The 21,666-nt window shown below is 46.2% G+C and overlaps 1 protein-coding gene across 9 annotated transcripts in view; it reads right to left on the bottom strand.

The window, feature by feature from the left end:
• LOC119450204 (transcriptional regulator ATRX-like) overlaps nt 1-21,666 on the bottom strand; it is a 127,975-nt gene that overhangs the window by 42,722 nt on the left and 63,587 nt on the right. For 7 of the 9 annotated variants that reach the window (XM_049665712.1, XM_049665714.1, XM_049665715.1 and 4 more), the window contains 5 exons: nt 12,825-13,239; nt 10,154-10,327; nt 5,743-5,917; nt 2,745-2,927; nt 909-1,082 (listed from right to left, as the gene is read on the bottom strand). In XM_049665712.1, the coding sequence (XP_049521669.1) occupies nt 909-1,082; nt 2,745-2,927; nt 5,743-5,917; nt 10,154-10,327; nt 12,825-13,239 (1,121 nt within the window). The remainder of the gene's footprint in view (nt 1-908; nt 1,083-2,744; nt 2,928-5,742; nt 5,918-10,153; nt 10,328-12,824; nt 13,240-21,666) is intronic. The other 2 variants (XM_049665711.1, XM_049665713.1) reach the window with 2 other exon arrangements.

The raw sequence follows: 21,666 nt of genomic DNA, 5'->3' as shown, positions 1-21,666 counted from the left end.
TTGCTTTGTTAAAAATTGCAGGCAGAGAAAAATGTAAAGGAGGGATAGCCAAACCCGTTTCTATTTGTTGCTTTTGTTAATGTGATTTCCTTTAAATATACTAACAATGCATGACAACGAGGATTAGTAGATAGCAGTTCGTCAGATGATTTGCAAGCAGCTTTCTTTGCCACTGCATGTTCCTGTGAGTGCTTTCCCTTGTTGAATGTTTGACTGAACGCTTGTGTCCAGAAGGAGAACATTGCTTGTGTTAACTGTTTGTAGAAATTGTCCCCCAAAAAAACCTGCCAGAGAACAAAACCACCAATTTTTCCCGGTTTTTCTGTGAGGCAACAAAGTGCCGAATTTCTCCCCGGTTTTCCTTTTCAAATAGAACATAACATCCAACTCTTAACTCTCGAATTTAGAAAAAAAGAAGGACCGAAAATGAAGGACTCTACTTATAATGTGCCTGCTTTACAATTAGACATGTACTTACAACCGGTTGTAGACAGACCTGCAATTACCATGGTAGCTAAGATCACAATACCGTATGGTAGTATGAGACAGGAGTCAGCCAAGAACATTCCAAAAATTCCGATGCACTCAACAAGTTACAACTTTTCACTGGAATAGAGGAACTTAACACCTCTGAATAAATTATGCATAATATTACAAATTGCAACGATGTGTTCAATGCTCTGAAACCAATGCCAGGACAAGAAGTTTTTTCCAAACACTATGCTTTCCACCACAGACTGCAGAAACTGTCAGTTTTGCTAATTGAAGATGATCATGGCATGTAACAAAGTATCAGTTTTTTTTTTCATTTATTTTTTTAAAAGCTGCTTGTAGTTGAAATTATTTACATTTCTTTACTTGATCTCCCTTCATCAGAATGACTCCAGCAATGAGAGCACCGGCCTCACCTGCTACCGTATTCATGGCCACTTGTATTGGTACTTGTACAATCCTTGGCGACGTGAGCACATTGGTCATGTTTGTGCCAGTGAAACTCTGCGCCGCAAATTGCAGGCTGCTTGTAGTCGTCATCACTCCCATTGCTGAGGTTGCCAACATTGGCATAGATGTAGCTGGTGCTGCTGGTGAAAAATGTAGCATAACTTGCACTAGAATCTCTCATACACAACCACCATAAAGGCAAATGGTGTGTATTGCTAAACTGATCTGGGTGAATGTGCAACACCTAGCACACTGTTAACTGCTGACACTTTGACCTGTAAAGCAAAGTTTCGAACACACACTAAATTCATTTCATATCGTGCAAGTATCATCGTGCAACGTCAGGATAATGAAAATGCGCACAAGCTGAAAACAGTCATAGTATGCGCATTCACTCTGCAACCTTAGATTCTGTGTGACAATGGCATGATTCTACTATGTAGCGATGCCGTACTGCAAGAACACATCACAATGCAGAGGGCATGTCGTCACCCACCTATGCCCACTTAAATTTCAATTACTCCCGGAACTGCATAAATACAGTCGGAACCTAGTTATAGTGAAGCTCCATCTGACACAAGAAAACCTTCCTTATAGTATTACGATATATTTGTTATAACCATATACAGTCTATACTCATTACAACAGACCTATGTACAACAGACTTTCAGATATAACGGACCATGGTTCAAAAGCCTTAGTTTACTCTACCTATTTTATTAATGCAGCGATGTTCGCTTTTAACGGACTGCGCTACAACTGACTATTGGCTACAATGGGCAAAATTAGTGGCAATTTTTTTTTAAATCGGGCGTCTAAAGCATACTTTTGGTGTGTCGATACAGGCTGACAACAGACTTGCGAGGGTCAACCAACAATCGTGGCTCAATCTCGCACGCACGAGGGGGGGAGGCGGGGTGGAAGTGCGCCGTCTCTTTTGAGTACGAGGCACGGGGGGGGAGGCGAGGGAGAGGGAGGGGTTTCTAATCCGGCGGCTGCTGCTTACGGCACGGCCGCGCCACCGCCGTATTTTGAATGCGATCTTATCTTGAAAGGACAAAGTGCGCTCAGTGTTGGTAGCTTCATATGCACTGTGCTTTCGACGTTTTGTTCGCTCGCTACTGCTTCCGCGCTTCCTGACTGCTTTGACAGCGACTTTCCGCAGTCATCGAGCGAGATGTGCTCATGTTAACATGTGTGCGCATGACACTGTTAATTGTGCTTGTTAATTTAGTTAGTCAGCGAATGTTTACAACTTTAGAAGGCCGACAAAACTACTATCCTTACTTCATATAGCCGTTCACCAATTTGTTATCGCAATCAATGCTTCGCCTTTTGAACGAAACTGCGCCTTTTTCTTTTTTTTCGTTCGTCACTCACTCTTTGCAATAACGTTGCTAGTCATCGCAACCCAAGTTTCGGCAGTGAGGCGTTTCGGATATTATGGACTTCGGATACAAAGGTAATTTTTTGTCAGATTATGAGGGTCTGTAGTAACGAGAGTCGACTGTACTTGTTACATGCCGATAACGGCAAGAAACATCTTAATTTATTTTTTAACATCAAAGAATTTGTTATATACATGTTCACTATATCGAGGCTCGACAGTAATCAGATAAATGCATAGAGCTCAATGTTCATATCTCAAAAATGAATGTTTTTATGGTTCACTGCCTTCCGATTCAAATGAATGAGTGATCCTGATAATGAATTTTTTAATCAGCACCGTAAAGGCTTCTCCTTGCGTTTTTCCCCCCTTGGTTTGAATGCACTGAGGCATTTTTAGACGTGCTCAGACTCACCTGCCACAGTGCTCATGGGCACTTGTTCCGGTATTCGAAGAGTTCTCTTTGGCTTACGAATTCTTTTAGCTTTGTTCGTGCCAGCCCGAGAGAGTTTGCATGATGCCACACGTAGGCTGGTTGCTTTTGCTGGTGCTGCCCCAGTTGCCAGTGCAGGTGTTGAAGCAGTGTCTGTCTCTGCTGCTGCAATCAAAAGAGAAACAGTGCAGGTAAATATCTTTCACACATGGTGACAGCCATACTGAGATCCTCAGAGTTTAATACAATAATTACTAGAGAGAACTCTGGCACTAGTGTTTACGGGAGCTGCAACCGGGGCGGTTCAGCTAGCGTGTAAATTATGGGAAGTACATGGATTTGCCCAAACTTAGTCCTTCTGGCTTCAAATGGCTTCGCGACTTTGTAATGTCGTCATTTTCAACCAAGTACTGCGTAAGAAATTATTAAATAAGCAATATTAGAATTGTCCGATGGCAGGATTCGAACACAGGACCACTAGCACAGAAGCCCGATATTGAAACCATCATGCCACGGACGCATGCATCGATAAGCGGCATAAAGCGACCTCATGCAGTTATCACAAGCCAGCTAGTGCCTTGAGACGCTTAGTGAGTTTCGATTTGGCCACCTCGACAAGATGAACTGTTGCAATTAGTAGCGATTGTGCGTGCTCGCAGAGTCTTCTGCACTTCGAAACGTATAGATTGCTCTGAAATTTACAACCATGAAGGCATATAAAGTGCAATAAACAAAGCCACGGGAACTTCTGAATCCACAAGCACGAAGATCAGACAAATCCATGTACTTCCCATCGTTCCCATGGTGGCTGAACGATGATTGCAGTGCCAATTACCAAGGGATAACCCCTTGGTAATTATTGTAGGAAATTCTGTGCTGAGACCCTCCTGCTTATAATGGAAGTGCAGGAGTGCACATTATCAGACAAGCTCAGCCGCAAGAACCGACAGAAAAGATACTAAAATGTCACTTAATATGGAATCACGACATACAAAGGTTGACAGAAGCAAAAATACCATTTCTTTAAATGAATTATACCGATGCCACACAGCCACAAAAAAATGACATCAACTTAATTGCCTTAAATTTGAATGCCATTTGTGTGATGCCACACGGACAAACCTAATACGATTTGCCTAAAGAGGAGATGTGGGTCTCAAACCATAAATTTTTCAAATCCTTATTCTTCGAGGTAGAGTGCTGAAATGTTGTACAAATATGCTATGTCATGTGCTTATTTCGAATGAGGTCCATTTTTGTTTATTTCCATTGGTTCTAATTCTATGAAAGCTTCCTTTAAGTATTTTCTGCAAAAATTTGCAAGCTATCTGTTTCTTAGATTTTGCTAAATAGGGTATTAATGGCTTCTGTATGATTCAAGGAATGATGCAAGACCAACCTTATTGCTCTGCCTTAACTAGAACATGAGTTCTGAGGTTTTGAAGTTGAAACTCGAAACAGTGTTTCTCTGGTGCTTAACTTTGAAGTCTTGCAACTGTTGATCTAGGTAAGGCCGAGCAATAAGGTTGGTCTTACAGCATTCCGTGAATCATACAAAAGCCATTGATAACCTATTTAGCAAAATCTAAGGAACAGATATCTTGAAAATCGATGCAAAGATTGCATAAAATTAGGACCAGTGGAGATAAACAAAAATGAACCTCATATTCAAAATAACCACATAACATAACACTGCAGAAGCCATTAAAACCCCGTTGAGCGAAATTGCAGCAACGAATTTTATTCCAGTACATGCTGACATTAAGTTGACATTACGAGAAAAAAATGGAGCTGGGCAAGCCATGTAATACATAGGGCAGGTAACCGGTAGACCATTAAAGATGCAGAATGGGTGCCAAGGGAAGGAAAGCCTAGCTGAGGATGGCAGAATATTAGGCGGGGTGATGAAATTAGGAAATTTCCAAGTGCAAGTTGGAATCAGCTAGCGCAAAACAGGGGTAATTGGGATCGCTTGGAGAGGCCTTTGTCGTGCAGTGTACATAAATATAGGCCGGTGATGATGATGATATTTTGAAAATCTTTGCAAAAAATTATTTAAAGGATGCTCACATAAAATTAAAACCAGAGAAGGTAAACAAAAATGGACTGCATATTCAAGATAAGCGCATAACATTACATATAAGTTCAAGTTTTCATTACCATGTCTCAAAGAATAACAGTTTTATTGAACCCATTTTCGCCATTCATTATCTAATGGATTCACCAGACCTCACTTGACTGACAAATGCATACTCAATACACCATAGCAATGCAGTATAATTGAAGTATTTGAAACAGCCTCTATCACATAAAAAATAATTCATGATTAACTGTTAGCTGCAACACTCCTCTCGGGAGTTGTACTCCGCCAATGTCCTCAGGTCAGCGTTGGAACCGCTTCCACAGGGAAGGCGCCATATTGCTTTTAGGCTTCAGATTTGGCTCGCAATGGTTGAAATTGCTATGTTGGTTGCAACATTGTAAAAGACAGCAACAACGTCTCGCTAATGGCACCATAGTATGTTTGTTTTTTCACTATTCATGAAGGCAATTAAACTTGTAAATGCATATTTATTTTTTATTTAGAACTTAGCATTGTTCACTTCAGAATATGGTGTCATAGACATCATCGCATAAAATGTATTTAAATTTAGACGTGTGACAGCTCCACCGAAAAAAATGTCATTCGGAAACTTGAGGCATTAGCAAGTTAATGTCATTTTCTGACCACATGTGGCACGGGTATAAGTATGATATAAAATGTGATAACGAACACTTTTCCACACTTATGCATGTTACTGCTGCCATTACATGACTTTCGTCAGAGAGCATTGTATTATATGGGTCAGAGTCTGGCTGCCTTGGTAACACAACTAATGATCTAATAACCAATTTTCCAATTAACTGAACAGGAAAACCTGCAATTTGTGTTAATACTTCAAAAAAACATACATCAAATGAAAAAATAGCCCCAACTCACAAGTGACAGCTACAGTGAGTCGCCCCTCACGCTCGTTCTTGTACTCTTCCCAGGCTAACTTATGCTCTTCTTCTGTCAATTCCTCTGCCGTGACATTCTGAAGCAGAGAATCATGCTCATGGTAGGACACAATCCAGTCTTTGTTGTGAATCAGCAGCTCCGCCAGAAGCCGGTCCTGGCAAGAAAAATGTGGTAAAATAAATATCAGAGTAATGATAAACAAAGAAACAGAGAAGGGCTGTCAAGATAGGTAGAAATCCTGGTCACTAGCCATTGCACCAGCAAATTGTAGGCTTATACAAATATTGTATGTTGTTAAGAATCCAATGAAATATTATGCTACATATTCAGCATCCACTTCGCTTCGAATTTAATACTCGAAGTATTCGGAACGAACAAACATAAATTTGAAAACATGTACCATCAACAGTTTAAGTGAGCGAGCTGCACTGCCATTGACAAAGTTTTTAGTCGAAGCGAGCCAAAGAGTCAAAGACGAAGAATTCGTTTACAGTCACCAAAAATTTTTTAGAACCTGCATAATTATTCGAGCCTCCTCGAGCCATTGGCACCTCCTCGATTAAACTAATGTATGACTAACTAATGAATAACAGCGACTTAAATTTTCTGACAACTTGACCCATTTTACTACAGTCGAATCTCGTTAATTCGAGCACGCTTAATTCGAACTGCCGGTTTATTCGAACTGACGCTCTGGTCCCGTCAGTTATGTGTATTTCAATGGGCAAAAACACTCAGTAATTCGAACATACCGCGGACCGACAATGCTCTCAGCAGCGCGCCAAATACCGCGGCAGCGTCCTCCGACCGGCATTGCTCTGACACCGCCATAGAGCAAAAGCTTAGGAGAGACCCCAGTCCGGCGAACGAACTGCCCCACGCCGGCAAACGCTCGCTTCCCGATAACAGCAGAAAACGAAACTTCAGGGAGCGGCCTAAGCTGGCGCCGGGCCGGCTGGACCAGCGGCGTCAGCACCTCCCCCCCCCCCACCGGCAAACGCTCGCTTCCTGATACGGCAGCAAACGAAAATTCCAGGAGCGGGCTTATCTGCGCCGAGCCGGCTGTACTGGCGGCGGGCGCGCACGGAGACAGTCGAAGATGAGGAAGCTGCGAGGGAGTTGAGTCAGAGGGCGAGGGGAGCCACCGAAGCCACTGCCACCGAAGCGGCGGAGTTGCCAAGGCCAAATCCGCTTTCCTGTCGCCCTCCTCCCTCACCTTCGACGGTCCCCGCGCGCGCGCGCCGCGCACGTCCGTCACCATGTCGGCGCCGTCCGCTCCCTGAAGTTTCGTTTTCTGCCGTTATCGGGAACCGAGCGTTGGCTGGCGTGGGCTTGCTCCCTATGCGCTTGCGCGCCGTGAAATTTCACGACTCGCACCGTTCGTTCATCTTGCTATGGTGCTCGAATACTTCAAAAATACGTCCTTTCGTTAATTCGAAGTTCTTTTAATTCGAACAAATTTTCGGGCCCCTTCGAGTTCGAATTATCGAGATTCAACTGTAATTAAAAGTGTGCAGAGTTGTAAAGCAGGACAGGCTTATTGCAACGTAGTTGGTAGCACCAGCTAAGATGATTAGGGTGAAAAATGAATACAGCGTCAAGGAATTGAATAGCACTTCTTTCCAATTTGCCAGTTGAGCAGTTCAAAACTCCCACGAGCTGATGGCAACCTCGCGATGTGCTAATGCTCCTCTCTTGTTTTGGCTGTGAGAAGCACCAGCTATAATGAAGCAACGGTCAAAAAGAAATAATTTAAACTCCAACTCCAAACTCCATTATGATGAGGTGTTATTGTAGTCCCGTGTGAAAATTGTACCTAGAGGTGAAATTTTCGTGCGCGGTCTTCTTTGTTCTCTTGGGCTCGACCCGCTCTTGCCCTCGACCCACTACCTACAGGTGGCAATATTGAATCAAAGGTCACAAAGGCTGACTTTAGAGTTACAAATTCATAATTACGTTTGAGGGTTAAGGGGCTAAAGCTTTCACTGAAGTGAGACAAAATATTAAGGGCACGCGACTGGTTTGCTTCTGAATCATTGTCAAAAAGAAAGAGGTAGTCGTCAACAAATCTAAAAACTTTTAAAGTTAAGGCTGTCCAGGCATTCGGCCACAGCTCTGTCAATTTCAGCTAAAAAAAAGTCACTTAGAATGGGGGCAATGCAAGAGCCAATACAAATGCCATCTCTTTGAATGAAATGTTTGCGTAGCCATACAATGTAGCTTGTCTTGAGATACGATGATAAAAGTTCTAAAAAGCTGTTCACAGGCCCACAAGACACCCTTTCAAAGTGCACACTCCCATACATGTCAATGCACTCTTCCACTGCAATTAACAGTTGGTCATGAGGAATAGAGTAGTAAAGGTTCTCGCTGTCAATCAAAAAGCCATAAACACTTTTTTCAGCCCAGCGTACAATGAAATTCAGGACATCCTCTAACCTTCTTACGATAAAATTGTAAATCCCTGTGGATATGAACCAATGTTCAACGCATGCACCATTGTATGCTTCATGCATGACAAGCTCACAAGAGAAATCATTGAGGCAGAAAATATTTTCAGATTAGGTACTGAGTGCATGAGCACCCTACCCTATCTGTTAACCTTTCCGCTGAGGAACTTGTTTCTCTGAGGAGGTAATCATTTGCGCATGTGTGGTGCTTTTTTTGCAGAAGCGCATAAAATTGTGCTCTGGAAAATAAACCTTTGTTGGTAGTTTGGACTCTCGTGTGTCATCTTGTCCTTCTTTTCGTTGCCGTTCTGTCTACGCTATATAACCTGAAGATCATGAACCAATAAGCCCAAATTTCCACTACCTTAATAGTATGTTTGTACGAGTGGCTCATTGGTGATCGGGACTATCAGCATGTGCATGAGCTAGATAGAGTGAGGGTTGTATAGTGCCATCTGGGTCTCCGGTTGACCAGCAGACAACTACAGCTAGCGTGCCTACCAAGTCAGTCTGTGCGCTTGTGAACAGAATGGGTCAAGCTCATGTGTAGAGAGAAAGCACCGAGCTGAAATTGCACAACACAGCCTAAGCTACCGGCATCGCAAAGTGTGGCATTGCGACAACATATGACACATATTGGGGGAGTGGGATGGGCAAATGCAAAACACCCCTGCGACCTAAACCCTCATGAAATTTAAAGTAATCTGAACACAACAAATAAAAGTCCGTAACCAAATTTTCTGTACTGCTGACATTGAAAAAGATTAACAACTTGTGTTCTTGCAAGAAAATATTGTAACAACAGCACTTTGAAGATAGACTGTTTCTTGAGACAAAACTTTCCATCTTTGCATGTAAGGGACCTCCCTGCCCCTTAATTTCATTTTAGGTTTGTCAACTTCTAGCTGTTGTGTCTAGGTTATCTGCAGGTCCACTGACTATTCGAAATATTCACACTGAAATCATTCAGCACTATCACCATTCATTCTAAACCAAAAATTTTATATTCGCATGAGACTACCAAACACGACTGAACACGTCAATACACAAAAGAATGCACATATTCACCAAGCCTGTGATACCTGCCCATTTGACTGGACCCGTAAGTGGCATTATGTGCACTAAACTGTTATCTCCATCATTCCTCAAATTCTCTAGGAACCTTTGTGACCTTTGATTCAATATTGCCACCTGTAGGTAGTGGGTCGAGGGCAAGAGCGGGTCGAGCCCAAGAGAACAAAGAAGACCGCGCGCGAAAATTTCACCTCTAGGTATAATTTTCACACTGGACTACAATAACACCTCGTCATAATGGAGTTTGGAGTTGGAGTTTAAATTATTTCATTTTGACCGTTGCTTCATTATAGCTGCTGCTTCTCACAGCCAAAACAAGAGAGGAGCATTAGCACATCGCGCGGTTGCCATCAGCTCGTGGGAGTTTTGAACGGCTCAACTGGCAAATTACTAGCAACGTTAGAAGCCACCATATTTCAGCCTAATCAGAGTCAAATAAGTAAATTTTCGTTCAGAGCTAATAAGGATTGGGTATGTCCCTTTAGAGCAAATTACTGCTTCATTAAAATCAGATCTTAAATGCATGGGTTTCTAAGCAAATTTCAAGAGGGAGCTACTATAACTTCTTTAGTACATCCATTAGTTTGTTACAACCTAATTCATTATAACTAGACTCTACTTCATTTTTTTTCTTTGTTTGCTTATTTGTGTATCATAGTATGCACAAGCTGTATGGGACCACATTGGAGGGAGAATAAGACTAATGTAAAAAAAAAAAAAAAAACTGAGTAAAGCAAGTCAAAATTGTCCAAGTTTCCAGCAAGTCAAGTTTTCCAGTCAAGTCAGGTTTTCCAGTGACAGCTTTTATAAGAGGCAAACTCTCCAATCTCAGCAGGACTTGTGATACAAGGATGAGATGCACTTACGCTTGGCACCTTAGGAGTGGGCCGAGGATCATCCTTGCTTACTGGGTTGAATGTGTACAGGTCAAGAAGCTCAGCTGCATTGAAGAGACGCTCAACCTGTTGTTTGTCCACCACACGGCATGACAGTGCCTGTTTAGTCACCTGACGATTGTAGATCTTCTCCTCCATAGTACCCTGCCGTCAAGGTAAAAGGTCACATTTAACCTACCCCAGCTCTAAATGACACTACCAATTTACAAAGTAGCCTTCTTACAGGACTGCTCAGATCACTTTTAAAGTGTAAGTTACTACACGTGTTTCACGTTACAACACTGTGACAACAGTGCACTGAACAAGCTACACAGCCAATGAGCAAGGGGGAAGCGGGGTAAAGGGACTGACAAACAATTTCTATGGTACCTATTTTTGTGGAAAAGGCCATAATTTTTTTATCTGTAGTCACAATCGTGTTTATGTAGCCCTATGCTAGAAACTGTGATAAGTGAGTGCAATAGTGCTTGTATGTTGGCATGAGAAAGAAGCCGCCAAGTGCAGCTCAAGCCATTATAAATAATTTTTTGTTTATGTTTATCAAATCAATCTTTGTGCAGTTCATGCTTCCTGAATTGTTGCATACATGCGTATTATAATCATCACAGCTTGCCCATGCCAGACAGCCATTTTGTTTGTTAACAATGACAGAGCGAATCACAAGGCCAGGAATTCCATAGCATCGTTTGCGATAAAATGATAAAGCAGCTCCACAAAGCCAACACATGTTATTACTGTCATCACCAATAGCGCTCATAAATTCACTTCTAGTTGATGTATTCCTGTGCTCAATGGCAGCAGTTCGGGAACATATCCACAAGACTGTAAGCTTGAGTGGAACACATCCAGAAAACAATGTGTACCAGCACAACAGATGGAAAAGTGCTGCATTTCGTTCTCCATTCGCCAGCAACATTTGCCAGCAAAAACACACATTAAATAATCAATTGTCGCAAGAGCTCCAGTTACATGCATGTGATGCATATGGATATTGTTAAATTAAAACTGCTGAATAAAGTCACATTGCGAAATTTCAGAAAGAAAACAAATGTATAATAAAACTAAGATCAGGAAATGAAAAAAAAAATTCACATCGCAACTTTCACTAAACTGAGATTTGCTACATCGAGGTTTGACTATTATAAATTAATTACCTTGTGCTCATACCGATGCTCAACCACTATGGTGAACTTATATAAGTGGCTGCTTGATGTACTAATAGTACTAATTGAGCAAAATTCAATAACACCAAAGCCAATCCTATACAGTATAGACCACTTATAACGTAACCGTTTATAGTGCAGGACCGGATATAGTGCGGTCTTTTCAGACTCCCGTTAATTTTCCCATAGCACTCCATGTATACACGTATCGCTTATAGTGCAGTTGCGGGAAACGAAATACCGGTTACAGTGCGGCCGCCTGGGAGTACGGAAGTCAACGGAGACGGCAAACGCTCCCCTCAAACGGGCGCCCCAAGGAGTGCTCGAGGAAGAAAGAGAGAAGTGGAGGAGAAGGGCACATGGTGCGAACGAACAGCCAGTGAGGCTGAAACCAGAATCTTGAGTGCGAGTCTTGAATTATCACGGCGCGCATAGCAAGCGAGGGCCACGAAACTGCCACCGCCGGCCAACGCACGCTTCACGATAACGGCAGTAAACGAAACTTCAGGGAGCGGGCGGCGCCGGCACAGCACGGCAAAGGGCGCACGCGGAGATCGTGGAATGTGAGGGAGGAGGGCGACAGGGAAGCGGATTTCGCCTCGGCAACTCCGCCGCTTCGGTGGCTCCCCTCGCCCTCCCTCGTAGCTCCCTCACTTCCGACTGTCACCGTGTGCGCCCGCCGCCGTCTAGGCGCCGCCACTACAGCCGGCCCGGCGCCAGCTCCCCGAAGTTTCGTTTTCTGCCGTTATCGGGAAGCGGGCGTTTGCCGGCGTGGGCAGTTTCGTTGGCCGGCCTGGGACAGCGCCGCTGCTTCTCGCTTCGTCGTAGCCCCAGCGTGCAAGGTCAACATGTGACTATAAAGTAGAGAAAGCATAAAGGAGAAAGAAGGATTCACTGCCATTTTCTACGCATGGCTATGGTAGCGTGGCTGAGACGTCGGCACGTACACGCATGTTCCGGCGCAACGCAGAATCGGTGACCTTGCCATTTGAGAGAGGGTGAAATTTCCGCCTCATTTTTTTTTTCTTTTCTTTTTTTTGTTTTGTTCGCGCGCGACATTGAGGGGTCTCTCCTAAGCTTTTACTCTATGGCCGTGCCGGAGCAATGCCGGTCGGAGGCGCCGCCGCGTGATTTGGTTCGAATTAACGAGACTCGACTGTACATTGAATGCAAACGTTCTAGCCGCATTCCTCGACTGTCGCATATGCGTGTCGGCTCGGTGCACATGTTTTGCATATGTCCGGGCCTTGAAAATTGTTGCTTTGGTTATAGTGCGGTACCGCTTATAGTGCGGATATTCGTGACTCCGGCGACTTACGTTATAAGCGGTCTACACTGTATGTCCTGCAAGGAACCTATGATTTAAGCTAAGTGGGAGCTGATGCCAGTTTACCTTCCCACAGACATTCTGATCATTAAAGGTCATTCAGGCAGCTCGAGGAATTGCTGAATGACATTCCCAGAAGCAACACACTCACCTGTGCAAGCAGGCGATAGATGAAAACTGGCTTCTTCTGGCCAAACCGATACACGCGGAAGATGGCCTGTACATCATGTGTAGGGTTCCACGAGGCGTCCATGAGCACCACACGGTTCGCACCCACAAGATTAGTGCCCAGCGAGCCTGCCCTTGTTGAGACAAGAAACAGGCGACCACGATGGTTGTTTTCATCATTGAACATGCTGATCCAACGTGCACGCACATCCACCGATGTTGCACCGTCCAAGCGGAAATAGTCAATGCCTGGCACCCACGTGTTGTGGCAGTCTTTCAATGGGTCTGCGGGGTCTGTGTCGGCTGTCTCAGTGTCGCATGTTGTTGTCCGCCCATCACACTGCTCAAGCAACCTCTCCACCAAGTCCAGAGTCAGCAGGCTCTGGCTGAACAATAAACTTTGGAAGGAGAAGAAGGAGAGCTCCATCACTCATTGATTCCACAAACTAAGTCATTCAGAGTAAAGTCAGAAATTTTAGAGGCAAGCACTATAAAAAGCACTAAGCCAGGCTACGCTGCTACAGTTATTGAGAATAAAGATCAGCACAAGTGAGTGGCAACTAAAATGACATTACGACAATGTGCGGTGCTGTATTCTGTAATCACAATGATAGAGTGTTGTGCTAGTCTCACTCTTACGTTAAAGGGTGACTTGGTAGACATACATTACATGTTTCCTTAGGAAGCTGGCCACTCACATAAACTGACTACAATCAGCAGTTGTCTACTAAGTCACTGCTGCTAACACCAAAAAGTGACAACAGCCCAGCTTTCCTGCTATCAGCACATTCATGAGGTGCAGCCCCACATCTTGCAATAATATGGACACAAAAGAACACACAAGCACTGACTTCAGGCTAACTTATCCAGTGAGGAAAGCATAATTAGTAGGGGTGTGCAAATACCGATGAGTAGATTTCCAATCAAACCGAGAAAAAAGAAGCCTAAATATTGAATTGAATATTTTAAATTAAATTATGTGGTTTTACGTGCCAAAACCACGATCTGATTATGAGGCACGCTGTAGTGGGGGACTCCGGAAATTTGGACTACCCAGGGTTCTTTAACGTGCCCCTAAATCTAAGTACACGGGTGTTTTCGCATTTCGCCCCCATCGAAATGCGGCCGCCATGGCCGGGATTCGATCCCGCGACCTCGTGCTCAGCAGCCCAGCACCATAGCCACTGAGCAACCACGGCAGGTTGAATATCAGAAAATTTAACACAAAGTTTTATGCTTACAAATTTTATGCAAGAGAACACAGAGCTGCACATGCTCAAGAGTCCACTCACACTGCATAACAAGAATCTTGCTATCTATCAGAAAGTAAGGCACTTAGGAATCAAGATGTATAGTGCGGTCTACCCTTGTATTAAGGGGGGACGCGGCTTTCGCATCGCGATATTTGGCCAAAAAACCGATTTTTTGAAAATCACATTTTCAGTTTGTATGACTTCTTTTCTATTTTATTTCAAAATTTCGTCACGGAAAATCGCGCGGAAATGATGTAAAAAATGTTTATCGAAGCTAAGGTGGCGAGGAGTTTCTCGAAAATAGCGAAAAAACGGCATTTTTCAAGCTGCGATATCTCCGCAACCGCGTAACCTAGCGCCGCCATCTTGGTCTCTATGGATAGCGCGATTCTCCGTCTTCAAATCTGGCGCCTAGGCCAGCTGCACCAGGCAAGAGCAAGCGCACAGCAAGCAAAAGTTCTGTGGTCTCGCGGCGGTTTCTGATCGGCAGTGCGCGCCACGTGACTGTACGCGACTCCGGATTGGTCTCCCGGGCGGTTGCCCTTAGCAACCGGCGGAAAGGTCGTCTGCTCGCCGCGCTGACGGCGCTGAGGAGCCGATTTCGCGTATTTTCAACTCGTCGCGGCGTGGTTTAGAGATCGTATCTCACTCATGATAACAGACCGGCGCTCGCTTGTTAGAGAAACGAAAAACATTGTCAAGCTCGGCCCTGTTTAGCTTGGAGAACGGCTCTCGTCTGTTATCATGGGCCGGCGATTGTTCAAGAAGAAACGCAAGACTGCGCATCAATTTGGTGCTCGTAAGTCGAAGCCACCGATCTCTAAAACAAAGTTTGCTCCGGTGACTTCAGCAGTGACAATGACGGTGGCATGCAGAGCGACACGGACGTGCAGCTGAGCACCTCAAGCACGGATGGAACATCGTCCGCGCATATTGGCGAAACTGTTCAGGAACCTAGCCGAAAAAGATGCAATGCGGAAAAAGAAAGCTGCAAAAGCTCATCAGATCATCAGGTCAGATGGTCAAGCGATGCCGCATCGCAAAGGACACAAAGGACTATAACCCTGGTGCCTATTAAATTTTGACAACTTTGAACCTTGTTTTCTCAGTACAGTTTTTTTGGCATGTTGCTCAGCTCGTGGAGCAGATATCTCGGTAACTACTTTACACATTTTGATTGCGTTTGTTTTGTCAGACTCACTGAACTGTACTTTAGGGGATAGCGCTCTTCTTTTTTATCCTAGTGTTTTAAGAATTCGTAGTAGGGTTCCTTGTTTGCAGTGTAAGCGCGCTCACTGCAGTGGGACTGGAGAAAACATAAACTACAAATTTTAGTGTTGAAAAAAAAAATTATTTCGAGAACGCTATCCCCTTCTGCATACATTTGGCTGTGCATACAGTATTTAACAAACTTTTCACTTGATTTTGTAAATCCTCCAGTCCCTCCACGAGGTTCAAGAAAGAAATAATTTGTCTAGCAAAAAGTTTTCATGGTACCGCTTTGAAATTTTTATGAAAGCATCATAGAGCCATTCTTATTCTATGTACCAATTTTCATTGACATCCACCAAGAGACAAGAAAGTTGGTACCGAAAGCCGCGTCCCCCCTTAAAGGAAACACCTAATTAGTATGCCAGCAGTGAAGAGAACTCAGTTTATGTATGAAAGTCTGGAAAATATGTTTTTATTGATAGAATGTCTTTTGAATAGAACAAAATGCTTTTTTCCCTCTGAAGATGAAGAAACAGTAATGGATACCAATGCATATCAATGAGATACCGATGAGATTTTCAGTTTATAGTGAGCCGTACTGTGCTTATTGGCAATCTTCTGTTGCTTAGAAGGTTTTGCTTTCCAGTTTGCTTCCAGAAAACAGAGGATTTCTTCATCTTTATGGCAGGTGGTTTCTGTGAGTTATTGTCAGCTCTTTAAGGCCAATCTGCGCGACAGATAAAAGTGGGGGGCCCCGCATCACATGACTTGGCACCGCTCGACATGGTCGTCGGCGCAGCATAGGTCGACCACAGTAGGCGGCGACTGTAAAGAGGGAGCACCTTTTCACGCTCAGGTTCAACGTCGTTTGCTGCCCATCATAGGTTCTCAAATTGCGAGGCCCACGGAAAGTCCATGCAACGCCCCTCTCCCCCTTTCTGTACGCGTCCATCTGCTGTCTGTGTACAGTCAATGACCGATTTTCCGGATGCCCAACTTTCCAGACGCCTTCTCGGCATCGCCATGGTTTCCCATAGAGTCAATGTATAAGAACGTCTGAAATTTCGGACGCAAAAAAACCCTTCGCCGTCCGGTTTTCCGGACTTTTTGCCATGACTGCAGGTCCAAAACGGCATTGATCGAAGCCACCAGCGCTGCGCCGCCATTTTGAATATTTCGCCACCTCGTACAGGCGCTCTTGCACGCTGATGCGCTGTCAGCCGTAGCCACCACCCCTGCAATGCTAGGCCTAGCTAACTTCGACATTTCCTACCAAGCTTCTCACTGTTCAGTGCCGTGTTTTTCCTTAAAACAATTCGCTGCTGTTAGCAATGGTGCCGACTCCCGCTTTTGCAATCCTCGCCAATGGCTTCGAAGATCGGAAAGCATGATATGTTGCATAATGACGGTTGTCGAAAGTTAGCTTCGCCTCAATACAGCAGTGTTACGCGGTGAAGCATATGCGAAGTATTGCAGGGAAGCATACCAAGATTGGGAAGGGGCAATTGTCATGGGGACACAGTATGTGTTTCCTTAATCATATACGCGCGCACCCGCTGTCTCCTGCCACAGTATGAGCACGGATACGCCTAACAAGTGTACTGCAGGCTTTCAGAGCTATTTTGGACGTGCCTGTGGTGTTTTGAGCCCTTGGAGGTAGTAAAAGGTGTGCGTTCGTTTTTTTCGGACGTTTTCGCGGCCCCTAGGGAGTCCGAAAAATCGGACATTGCCTGCAAATGCCTCTACAGCAGTCAGCGTACTAGTCACGTGGCATTTTTGAACCTGCCATGTAACTCCAAAGCTAGCCTTGTGATGGGTCGCTTGAAGCTGCTAAAAGAGACCAATATGCGCCTATGAATGTTGTTCAGAACGAGGAACCGCTGTACAGTGTTTTGCAAAGATGGCAGCCATGAAAAAAGGTCATCCTGTACACTTGCTTTCGTTGGTGAGGCGGTTTGTCAACTTTCCGAGTGTTGTGTGAGCACTGCGAATACATTTGCGTTGAATCGGCATCAAACTTTAGTCGCCAACACCTGAACAACGCAGCTCCAATTAGGTCTAATGAGCTAGACAGTGTGGCTGTGACGAAAATTTGTGGTCGGCTGATGTGATAACGCCTGCAAGTTGTCGATAACGGTCGGCTGATAATTTGCGCCATGGCTGCAAGCCATGACGGAAAGCTTGTCCTTTATATGTTTCTACGGGTGAATTACGGATTATCAGTGATCGGTTGCGAGATCACGCATACAGGTTACTGATGGCCGTTCAAGAGGTGTTCAGGTCCACGGGTGGCCAGCCTGCAACTATTGCGAGCACGCGTACCAAATTTGTCTGTGTGCTCACAGACACTAAAAAGAAAAATTATTTGAGCTGTGCTAGTAAATTATTCTTTCACAATAGTAAAAAAGCTACTCTTACCGTGAAAAGATGCTTGGTAAGCCAGAAAATAGCAACAACAAAAGACGAGTGGCAACGCCATGGATTTAGACATCTGCTAGGGTCTAGTTAAAGATATTGCTACACGCGTGTGGTATTTGGTTGTTTGAACGAGGCGCGCGGGCGCCTAGACGAAGAAGACGAACTGCTCTGGGCTCTCGAGCTATCGGCTGATCTGGCCAGCGCTGCAGCTATCTTTTGTAAATATAGTTGTAGGTAGTCTCCTGTACTTAATTCTTAGTTTGCGTAACATTTTTGGTGGAGGTGCTGGGTGCCTCGTTCAAACAACCAAATACCACATGCGTGTAGCAATATATTCGTTAATATGGACTACATTGTATTCTAAAGGAGCCAAAGACTAAACTGCGCAAGTTTCAAGAACTTTTACTGGGCCACAACAGCCCAGATAAAAAATATACTTTGAAATCCATGAAGTCACTCCAACCACTCCTCTCCTTTTCTGTCTCTCTATATATGTATTGTAGTGAAGACGAATGCCCGGCACTGCAGCCACATCGCCAGTCATCCGGGAAGCGCGAGCTCGAGATTGCTTGAGCCGCTCTGGTTGAGACACGCTGCCAACGCTGCCCGCTGCTCTCTTGTACTGTGTTCACATTAGATTCTGGTGGAGGTGCTGCGGTTTCCCCCAACCTGGAATTACGCACCCGAACTCTGCCGTCCGTCATGCCTGACGACCCCAGCCCGACATCCCCACCGGTTCCTCCAGCCATCGTATGTGCCGGTGCCCAGCGTCAGCGGGATCCTGACATCTTCTGCGGCACCGATGAGAAAGACGTTGAAGATTGGCTGGAATCGTATGAACGCGCCAGCAACACTAACAAATGGGACGACACCCAGAAGCTCAACAACGCGATGTTCTATCTGTCGGGCGTCGCCAAGCTGTGGTTTCGAAACCACGAAGCCGATCTCCGCACATGGGCTCGCTTCAAAACCAGCATTGCAGACGTTTTCGGCCGCCCTGGCGTGCGCAAGCTTCGCGCTGAACAACGCCTGCGCAGCCGATCCCAGCAAACTGGTGAAACGTTCACCAGCTACATAGAGGACATCGTCGACCTCTGCCGGCGTGTCAACCCGACGATGGCGGAGGGGGACAAGGTACGTCACATCATGAAGGGCATTTCCGACGATGCCTTTCATATGCTGCTGTCAAAAAGCCCTGACACAGTTTCTCAGGTCATTGAACTTTGCCAGAGTTTCGACGAGCTATGCAGGCAGCGTCTTCTCACACGGCGCCCACCTGTGTCCGATGAAAGCCTCGCGAGCGTGGCCGTGGCTCCTGACATGGACTCCCTGCTTTGCCAAATTAAAGAGTTCGTCCGTGCTGAGGTCGCTCGCCAGCTTTCGCTGCTGTCCTCAGCCACGTCACCACCCTCGTCTTTGCCGACCAACCTTCGCCAGGTCATCCAAGAGCAAGTTTGCGCAGCTCTCCCTTCTGCCCGCGAGACTCCACCGGTGCCGACTCCCGTTGCTTTTCCCGAGGTGACTGCACCTCTTAGCTATGCCGAGGCTCTCGCACGGCCACCACCTCAGACCTTTGCGCCATTCCCATCAGCTGTGCCACTGCGTCCAGCCCCTCACTTCATTCAGCCGCGGTACCCACACAGCAGTGGACAATGGCGCACTCCTGACAACCGCCCAATATGTTTTGCATGTGGTCTACCTGGCCACATTGCACGATTTTGCCGTCGCCGCCCAACATCCTACCGCCGTAGCTTCGACACCGAACCATACGGTTCACCATACCCGTCGTCCTCCGTGCCTCAGAACCCTGGCCAGATGTCTTCTTACTTGGACCACCGCCCTCTTGTTGACCGCCGTTCGCCATCGCCCCGACGTCGCTCGCTTTCACCGATGCGTCGTCGTCCTTCTACGCCGGAACGGGAAAACTAATCGCCGCAGTTCCAGAGGCGAGAACTGCGTCACCCACGAACAGACCAAGGCCTCTCCCTTCTCCGACTAATATTATTGATGTATATGTGGACGGCGTCGCTGCACTCGCCCTCGTTGACACTGGTGCCGCAGTTTCGGTTATTAGTGCCACACTTTGCCGTTCGCTCAGGAAAGTTACGACGCCACTGTCAAACGTATCCCTTCGTACTGCCAGCGCAGACCGCATCACGCCTGCAGCTGCGTGTACTGCTCGTGTTGTGATCAACGGCCTCCTCTACATCGTCGAATTTTTGGTGCTGTGTTCTTGTTCCCATGATCTTATTTTGGGCTGGGACTTCCTTTCTGCTAATAAGGCCGTCATCGACTGTTCTCGTGCTGAGGTGGAATTTCAAACGCTGTGCGACGCCCCGCTCCTTGACACTCGTGAACCTGACGATAAAGTTTTTGTTGCCGAAGACGTTACCATTCCACCGCACTCTTCTGCCCTAGCCACGGTGTCATGCAACCTTGTTGCTGATGCCAGCGCACTTTTTACGCCATCCGCCATTTTCGCTCGTCGCAAATGTTCCCCGCTGCCTTTCGCTGTTTTGGACGTTCATGCCGGCATCAGCAGACTGCTCGTCTCCAACCAATTGTCCTGTCCTCTCACTTTGCTTCGTGGGGAATGCGTTGGCCGCGTCCAGTGTGTCGACCCTGCTGCCATCATTGACATGCCAACTGGTTCCACCGCCACTCATGAGGTCGCCGGAATGACCTGTAACCCCGCGCAGGAGCCGACTTCGCCCGATGTTCTCCATAGCTCCATCGCCGACACGTTGACTGTTTCCCAACGCGCCCAGCTTCTACGCCTTCTCGACAAGTTCCGCTCGTCTTTCGATTGCCAGCATGTTCCCTTGGGCCGCACGTCAACTGTTTGTCATCGCATCGACACGGGTACTAGTGCGCCACTGCGACAAAGACCCTATCGTGTATCCGCGACAGAGCGCCGTGTCATCGATGACCAAGTAGCTCAAACTAACGGTCTGACGGAAAGATTTAACCGCACCCTTGGCGACATGCTCTCCAAATACGTCGCCTCTGATCACACTGATGGGGACCTCATTCTGCCATTCATCACGTTCGCCTACAACACTGCACCACAGGCAACCACAAACTTTTCCCCATTCTTCCTCTTGTACGGCCGCGAACCTTCGACTACCCTCGACACCATTCTTCCGTACAGACCCGATTCATCCGAATGTACACCCATCTCTGAAGTTGCCCGCCGCGCCGAGGAATGCCGTCAACTCGCCCGTTCCTTTACAGCCGTCGACCAATGGCAACAAAAATCTCGACGTGACGATGATCACACGCATTGTCACTTTCTTCCGGACTCCCTTGTGTGGCTTTGGGTTCCTGCCGTTCCTGCTGGCCTCTCATCCAAGCTTGTATCAAAATATCAAGGACCCTACCGTGTTGTAGCGCAGACATCGCCTGTGAACTATATTGTCGAGCCTGTCACGCCACCTACGGACCAACGCTGTCGTGGTCGTGAAACCGTCCACGTACAACGCCTGAAGCCCCGTATTACGACCCCTTGATTCTATGTTCACCATGAGTCGCCAGGATGGCTCCTTTTCCGATGGGGGGTGATTGTAGTGAAGACGAATGCCCGGCACTGCAGCCACATCACCAGTCATCCGGGAAGCGCGAGCTCGAGATTGCTTGAGCCGCTCTGGTTGAGACACGCTGCCAACGCTGCCCGCTGCTCTCTTGTACTGTGTTCACATTAGAGTATATATATTGTGAAGATAAGGTGAACTTGGCCTCGGGCACTCGCAAGGCGGGCGCTAGGGAAGAAGACGAGGAGGATGAAGAGAGAATAGAACAGCCGGCCCAGGAACGGGTGCTGTCTCAGTCTCTCCTTTACGATGGCGCAGTCGACGAAAGTCCAGTCTTAAGGCGCTCCAGCCTTCAGCACCGTGCTGCGGAGGCCTTTCGTCCTCCGGCATCTCGCCGTCTAGGGTCCGTCTG

This window comes from Dermacentor silvarum, chromosome 4 (genome assembly GCF_013339745.2).
Source record: "Dermacentor silvarum isolate Dsil-2018 chromosome 4, BIME_Dsil_1.4, whole genome shotgun sequence".
Classification (NCBI taxonomy): domain Eukaryota; kingdom Metazoa; phylum Arthropoda; class Arachnida; order Ixodida; family Ixodidae; genus Dermacentor; species Dermacentor silvarum.
This window is presented reverse-complemented; position numbering and strand designations above follow the sequence as displayed.